General features: G+C 39.7%; 1 protein-coding gene across 8 annotated transcripts in view; it reads right to left on the bottom strand.

The window, feature by feature from the left end:
• Positions 1 to 663: 663 nt before the first annotated feature.
• The window catches only part of LOC126457310 (heterogeneous nuclear ribonucleoprotein R), a 114725-nt gene continuing 107055 nt past the window's right edge, over positions 664 to 8333 (bottom strand). For 5 of the 8 annotated variants that reach the window (XM_050093499.1, XM_050093498.1, XM_050093497.1 and 2 more), the window contains exon 11: positions 664 to 2317. In XM_050093499.1, coding sequence (XP_049949456.1) covers positions 2121 to 2317 — 197 coding nt within the window. In that variant the 3' untranslated portion in view covers positions 664 to 2120. The remainder of the gene's footprint in view (positions 2318 to 8333) is intronic. The other 3 variants (XM_050093501.1, XM_050093502.1, XM_050093503.1) reach the window with 1 other exon arrangement.

Raw genomic sequence — 8333 nt, 5'->3', positions numbered from 1 at the left:
CTCCAACCCACCTCCACATCTGCCCCCACGACTCCAGCCTCCTAATGTCTTGCAGTCACACCTAGCTCTCTAGTGTCCCCCCTCCACCTTTCACTATCTCCTCCATGCCATGGCACAGCTCTTTATGCTAGCAGCCAGAATAAGCTCAGCAGAGCCAAATTTCTGTCTCCTTTGCCCACTGCCTCCCCGTCCCACCCATCAATGAGATTCCACCACCCCTTGTTTTCTGCACCTTGCCTGCCTATTCTCCCTCAATCCATCCCAGATGTCACAACCCCTCACCGAGGTCAAGCTGCAGTGTTGGAAGATGTAATAAGCTGGGACAGTGTAGTCATAAAGGTTACATGTATCTTCTAGTTCTGAAGGATTCGTCTGAAATACAGGAAGTCTCGGTCTTATTTTTGAGCCTATTGAAAACTCACTGCCTAAACTATTTGATGACTTGTTTGCCTTACTTCTTAAGTGATTTAATAATTCTTAGATAACCAGACAACACTGGGAAAGAAATTCACAATAAAATGTGTGATTATTTGTGAGTTGGCTGTCAAGAATATTCCTCAAGCACACTTTGTAGAAACAACAAAATATGCTGAAATTATTTCTAGGTAATACTTACATTTGAAGGAAATAAATCACAATTGAGACTATGAAATAAAAACTTGCTTTTCATACAACTGTTTTATTGTGACATGTAAGAATTCATTACATCAGGTCAATTCACAGAAATCTGATTATTTCCTGGCCCAAAAAAATAACTATCAACAGTTCTTACAATTTTTAAATCTACAGCTTACTAAATAATTTGCAGGCAGTCAAATATTGTGACAAAAATAAAAAAATAGCTGAAAATTTGAAATCAAGCAAAGCATATCATCTGTAATAAAAAATAGACAACATAATTTCAAAACAGATGTACTGTTAGTTTGGTAGGAGCAGCAAACTCCACACAAAAGAAAACGAAGGGACATCTGTGTCTCCTACCAATTAACTGCTAAAATAATTACATTTTGTAGCAGTAGTAATACAATATATATTCATATATATTAAAAAAATTGTCCTGAACCGAGAGTAACATACCCTCGACTCAGGCACGTAAAGACACAATCTCTTCATACGAACATGAACAAACTCCACGCGATCACTTAGTGAGGTCTCGAAGGTATAGCACTGACAACAGCACCCTAACAAACAAGCAAACAGCCTGTAGAGTTCATCACAGTTTGTAACAACTATAGATCTTTTAATTAACTACAAAACTGTGCCATACCTTCAAAACACAGGCACAGCAAAACGCAGTCATACGCGCAGAGATCGAGAGATTTCAGGCGTTCTCTCTAATCAAAAAACCCACTCATCATCCATCATTATGTTGTCATAAATACTCATTTTAAAATAGCTTTCTCTTTTTTCACACTGTCCAACTTTGCTCACACATTCTGAGAAAGATGTTCAATTTATTGGTCATAACATTCTACAGTAGTACATAATTTTCAACTGACATTTAAAAGTAATAAAACAAACTAAAAATTAATTACAGGTTCCTTGAAATTTTAGAAGAAACCCAAGTCTAGACCACAAACCAAAATTTTTAACGTTTATCCCAAGAGTCCATCAACCACGCCTTGCTCGTTCCAAAATGACAAAAGCCGGGTCAAAAACGAAGACGAGGGCCCACACGGAGTGGGGTTCTGTAGCAGCGGATTTAGAAGCCCCCCTCGGTGATGTAATGTCTCCAGAACTAGGGGGTGGGGCACTGACGGGGGTCAAAATCTTATGTCAATGGAGAAATATGACGCATGTAATGCCAAATTTTGTAGTGTTTTCTACTTTACACAGTTAAGACAAATCGAATTGCAAGGTGTTAGGTAATGGAATTTGGCTATGGAGTACTAACCAAAAATTCTTAAACACTATTAAACAAATGTAGAAATAGTTTAAAATAAAGGGGGGCAAAATTACCAAAACAGTAAAGGGAGACCACTTTTATCTTCTGCGTGTAAGTGGGTTTTCGCAATTGTATCTGAGCAACAAATCAATTCCACACCACTTCTCTTCTTCGCTTCCTGATTGCAATAAATCAGCTCGCTGCCGCCTCAGCCGCCCCTCAGGGCGGCAGGCACTTAGCTCCAAGTCGGATAGGTGTCTTGGTACCACTGTTGATCCGCAGCTGGACCATAGCCGCCACCGTTCATGCCCGCCATGCCCCCATACGCATTGCCCAGTGGTTGCTGGGCAAGGGGCTGGTTGCCCCAGCTGCTCTGGTAGCGCCGCTTCGACTCCCCCTGGTTCTGGTGACCCCCGTCAAATTTGCGCTTACCTGCATACAAGAATTTATAATCAGCCAGTATACTACATAAAGAATTGAAAGACAGGGAAAAACAGATGCTTTAATGGAGGATTCTTGGCACTAAGATATTGACTTCAAAACTGTATTACTTTTTACTCTTGCAGTAACTGTAGAAAGAGGAAGTAAGTTAAGTAAGCAACTTGATTATTTTGTAATGGTCCAAACTCTTTGGCACACCAGCTGCCTTCTCCCAAATTGACCTCATTATCAGCATTACAGGTTGAACTCAAAATTATCTTCCATCCAATATTTATTTCCCTTATGAACCAAGATTCTAAGCAACTTACCCTTTCCCTTATACTACCCAATTAATACCAGTCACTTTCTCAAAATCAACTCCAAAAACAAGATTATTATGGGTCTATCAATTTTTTCCATTTTATTGCCTGAATACTACTACACCATATGACACTTCCTTCTCATTGACTAACAGGATACACTGCATTTCCAATTTTCTCGATTTTCATTATATTTCACAATAAAGTTCAAATATTTTCAAGCAAGGTATCAGAGTCAGGGCCAGTTTAAGCCCCAAGCAACCAAAGTGGCCACTTGAGGCACAGAGCTGATAGGTGCCACCAGGGGCACCCAACTACAAGATTTGTATACTGGGTTCAAAATATTAGTAGCAAAAGCCGATGTGGATACTTGACGCAAGAAAGTTGCAGTAAATGTGAGACTGCAAACAAGTTGTTTGCAAGACAGCTTCAAATGTGTGGTTATGCTACCACTTACTTCAAAACTACTTCCAGCTGTCTCTGAATAGATAAATACAGGTCCCACACGGTGTTCAAGGGAATCTCCTACCATTTTTTCAGAAAAAAATTACAAGTACAGGTAACAAAGATAAAAGTGGACAGCGATCACTCACCCTTCTCTAGACCACCTCTTACTCCCAAAACCAGTCCTGGATTACTGAGCTGTATGAAATGGAATCTTGTCTTTGAACACAGCATCATCACTGGGGTACAAACGTACCATGGGATGAAACTGATCAGCCAAAATGGTCCCATAATAACAATGAACCTGTGGTCTAGGGATAGCGTCTTTGATTAGTAGTCGAAATGTCCTTGGTCCTGGGTTCAAACCCTGCCACCGCTTAAATTTTGAATAAAAATCATCAGCTGAAGTCTTCCGGCATAAGAAGTCACCACTTACTCAGCCAACGGCCTTATCAAAGAGGGCAGAGGAGCAGTTTCACAGCATTCTCTTGTCTTTCGGGTGGGAAATTGCCCCTACGGGAGTAAGAATCTGCAATGATCAACGGGATGAGGATGCAGAAAGCAATGGAAACCATACATTAAAGACACAATTTGTGTCCACAGGATATGTGGCCTGTAATTGAAAAGAGTCATGACGATATCTCCGTTGGCACAAGATTCCAGATTAGTACTCCATTCGGATGTCTGGAGGGCACGGCTAAGGGTGTGGTAACTATGGGAAAAAGACTGAATCACCAATGAAACGATAACATTCTACGAGTCATTGCGCGGAATGCCAAAAGTGGTAAGGAAGTTAGAAATGCTAAGGCTCATTCTAGTTATAGTAGGGGTCAGTGATATGAAATGGAAAATAGAGAAAGATTTCTGGTCAGATGAGTACAGATTAATATCCAGCGGCAGAAAATGGTGTAATGGGAGTAGGATTTGTTATGAATAGGATGGTAGGGCAGAGGGCAAGTTACTGTGAACAGTTCAGTGACAGGGTGGTTCCAATTAGAATCCTCAGCGAACCAACACGACAATGATAGTGCAAGTATACATGCGACGTCACAAGCCAAAGATAACGAGACAGAGAAAGTACTGGGAATTGAAAATGTAAGTCATGGGGGACTGGAATGTGGTTGTAGGGGAAAGAGCAGAAGAAAGTTATGGGAGAATATGGGCCTGCTACTAGGAATGAGAGAGGAGAAAGACTAATTGAGTTCTGCAATGAATTTCAGCTATTAATAGTGAATACGCTGTTAAAAAATCACACGAGGAGGAGATGTACTTGGATTTTAGTTAATTACATTGTGATCAGGCAGAGATTCCGAAATCATATTCTGCATTGTAAGGTGTATCCAGGAGCAGATATAGACTTAGATCACAATTTAGTAGTGACAAAAAGTAGGCTGAAATTTTAAGAGACTAGTCAGGAGGAAACCATGTGCAAAGAAGTGGGATACGGAAATTCTAAGGAAACTTGGGGAGTTCGTTGAGGCTCTAAATATTGTGACAAGGAATAGTTCATTAGGCAGTTCAGCTAAAGAGGAATGGGCACCCCCTAAGAAAAACCATCACAGAAGTTGGGAAGAAAACAGTTGGTGCAAAGAAGATTACTGCGAAGAAATCACTCTTAACAGAAGAAATACTTCAGTCAATCGATGAAAGTAGGCAGTACAAAAACGTTCGGGGAAATTGAGGAATACAGAAATACAAGTCACTGAGGAATGCAATAAATAGGAAATGCAGGGAAGCTAAGGTGAAATGGCTACCTGAAAAATGTGAAGAAATCGATGATGAAATGACTGTCAGAAGGATTGACTCAGCACATAGAAAAGTCGAAACAAACTTCGTTGAAACTAAAAATAAGGGCACAAACATTACAATGCAATGGGAAATACCAATGTTAAATGCAGAGCAGAGAGCGCATAGACGGGAAGAATACACTGAAGGTCTCTGTGAGGGGGAGGACTTGTCTGATGACATGTTAGAAGAAAAAAACAGAGTCGATATAGAAGAGACAGGTGATCCAGAATTAGAATAAGAATTTGAAATAGCTCTGGAAGGCTTAAAATCAATTATGACAGAAGGGATAGATAACATTCCATAAGAATTTCTAAAATCATTGGGGGAAGTGGCAACACAACGAATATTCACATTGCTGTGTAAAATGTATGAGTCTGGCGATAAACCACCCGACTTGGAAAAATATCATCCACATAATTCCAAAGATTGAAAGAGCCCAAAAGTGTGAGAATTATTGCACAATGAGCTTAACAACCCATGCTTCCAAGTTGCTGACAAAAATGATATACAGAAGAATGGCAAAGAGAACTGAGGATTTTTAGATGATGATCAGTTTGGCTTAGAAAAGGTAAAGGGGCCATAGAGGCAGCTCTGATGCTGCAGCTGTTAATGGAAGCAAGACTAAAGAAAAATTAGGACAGATTCATAGGATTTGTCGACAGAGAAAAAGCGTTTGAAAGTGTCAAATGGTGCAAGATGTTTGAAATTCTGAGGAAAATAGGTGTAAACTATAGGGAGGGGCAGGTAATATACAATATGTACCAAGAGACAAGAGGGAATAATATGAGTGGACAACCAAGTACGAAATGCTGGGGTTAAAAAGGGTATAAACCAGGGATGTAGTCTTTGGCCCCTACTGTTAAATCTATACATTGAAGAAGCAATGACGGAAATAAAAGTAAGGTTCATGAGTGGAATTAAAATTCAAGGTGGAAGAACATCAATGATAAGATTCACTGATGACACTGCTATCATCAGTAGAAGAGTAAGAATTATAGGATTTTCTGAATGGAATGGACAGTCTAATGTGCAAAAATGCATTGAGAATAAATGAAAAGTAATTAGAAGCAGCATAAATGAGAACAGTAAGAAACTAAACATCGGGATTGATTATCATGAAGTAGATGAAGTTATTCTGCTACCTAGGCAGCAAAATAACCCATGATGGATGGAACAAGGACAACATAAAAAGCAGACTAGCACTGGCAAAAAGGGCTCTCTGGATCAAGAGATGCCTACTAGTGTCAAACACACACACCTTAATCTGATGAAGGAATTTCTGAGAATGTACGTTTAGAGCACAGTATTGTATGGTAGTAACACATGGGCTCTGGGAAAACTGGAAAAGAAGAGAGGCTTAAGCATTTCAGATGTGGTGCTACAGAAGGATATTGCAAATTAGGTGGGCTGATATGGTAAGGAATGAGGAGGTTCTCTGCATAATATGGAAAACACTGATAAGAAGGAACAGGATGGTAGGACATCCATTACAGGGTAACAGATGTAAAATTGAAGAGGAAGACAGATACAGGAATACATCCAGCACACAATTAAAGATGTGGGTTGCAAGTGTGACTTAAAAAATTTCATCATCATTATTATTATTAATCCTTGATAGTAATGTGGCCTTGCAGGGTAACCACGGAGGCCCATGGACCACCACTATATGGCTGCCAAATCACTGCCAAAACCCCACCATCGTTCTCTCTTGACAGCAAGCAGTCTGCATCACAGGTTTGGGACAGCATAAGCCAGACGTGAAGTCAGCCAGAGATGGAAGCAGAGTGAGACAGGACTCATCTGACCAGATGAGTTTCTCCCATTGCTCTTTAGCCCAGGGTTCATGACTTCAGCACCATGTTTTAGCATAGTTTAGGAATTTTAGCTCATCCTGGAATTCCCAGCTTATAGAGCTCCTTTCATGTTGTTCAGGTGCAGACAAAGTTCGTAAGTGACACTCAGTTCTGTAGTGACTTTGGCAACCGTTTTCCTGTCCTCTTCTCTTGTATCTCAATGACCGCCTATCACAATTATTCAATATACACTTTTGTCCATGTTGTTACTTGGTAGATTATCTTTTCCTCTTTCTGTGTAAGCAGTATATATCTTTGATATGTCAGCGCTTGAAACATGAAACATTTCAGCTACCTTGTTTAGGGAATCACTCACCATATGAGCACCAACAATTTGTCCACATTTGTATTCACTTAGCTCTAAAATTATGCACTCTGAACTACACAGAACACTGTTCTGAAAACGAACACTGTTCTGAAAACGAACACTGTTCTGAAAACGAACACTGTTCTGAAAACGAACACTGTTCTGAAAACGAACACTGTTCTGAAAACGAACACTGTTCTGAAAATGACTGACACTTGCAACTTGTTGACAGCATTTCACACACGCCATCTGTGGTCAAATAACAGCACCACCTGCAAAGTCGGCTAGCATCTGCATTTTTGTTCAAGCATGCATTTCTTCTGGTGTTTCCATATTTTTGTCCATCCCCGGTAGTTTGTACAATCACATTCAGGATATAAACTCTGATTAAGCCTACATCTATATGGGCTAAAATTTCACCCATGGCCCATGTTAATAGCAAACATACTATTACTACAGTACATTAAATGCGACAAATTGCTGTGAAGGAGGTATTCTGCGTGTTGTCCTCACATTTGGACTTGGACTCAATGCTGCACCCTTTCCTGCATTAAGCTACATATTCTTTCAAATGCATCTGTATCATCTTGTAGATCTGGATGAGATTGCACTATTCGCTGCTCCACTTTTTCAATTGTATTAACAAAAGTGTTGTGCACTTCAATTCTGAGATGACTCGACACAGGAAATACCTGAGAATGACCTCACATGCCAAGGTACAGGCTGTGCTCAGTCAGTCATATCAGATCATACTGGCATGTTCGCTATCTGTCTTACACCAGCAGTAAAATGCACCTATGGCCTATCATGCATGTACCACACTACCTAAAACTGCACAGGTTGCACAAGGCATGGTACACCTGGGGTGAAAATTGAGTCCAATTACATTAGGACTTAATCAAAATGTTTACATTTCAAATATATTTGTACTAACTATGACAATACATACTGAAGTCAGTGGCAGTTTGTAACCACATATTATTGATCATCTCCCAGACAAATTGTATGCAGACCCATATTTAGTGGAATATTTTTTGCTTCTATTATCATATACTTTCCCATGTGTCAGTTTTAACCTTTAATTATGATAAACTCTGTACGTAGAATAACCATTTTTCCTCACTAAAAAAATGCTTTTAAAGAGCTCACAAATTACCCTAATGAAAGGGAATTACAATATAACCCCAATTTTGCGTGACCTCGATTTAGCGCAAACCTGCATTTAATGGAAGAAATTTCAAGTCCCAAAAATTATTCCATTAAGTGCAATGCAATTTTATATTCGATGTAACGTAATTCGCATTATGGCAAAACCC

This window comes from Schistocerca serialis, chromosome 2 (assembly GCF_023864345.2).
Source record: "Schistocerca serialis cubense isolate TAMUIC-IGC-003099 chromosome 2, iqSchSeri2.2, whole genome shotgun sequence".
Classification (NCBI taxonomy): Eukaryota; Metazoa; Arthropoda; class Insecta; order Orthoptera; family Acrididae; genus Schistocerca; species Schistocerca serialis.
This window is presented reverse-complemented; position numbering and strand designations above follow the sequence as displayed.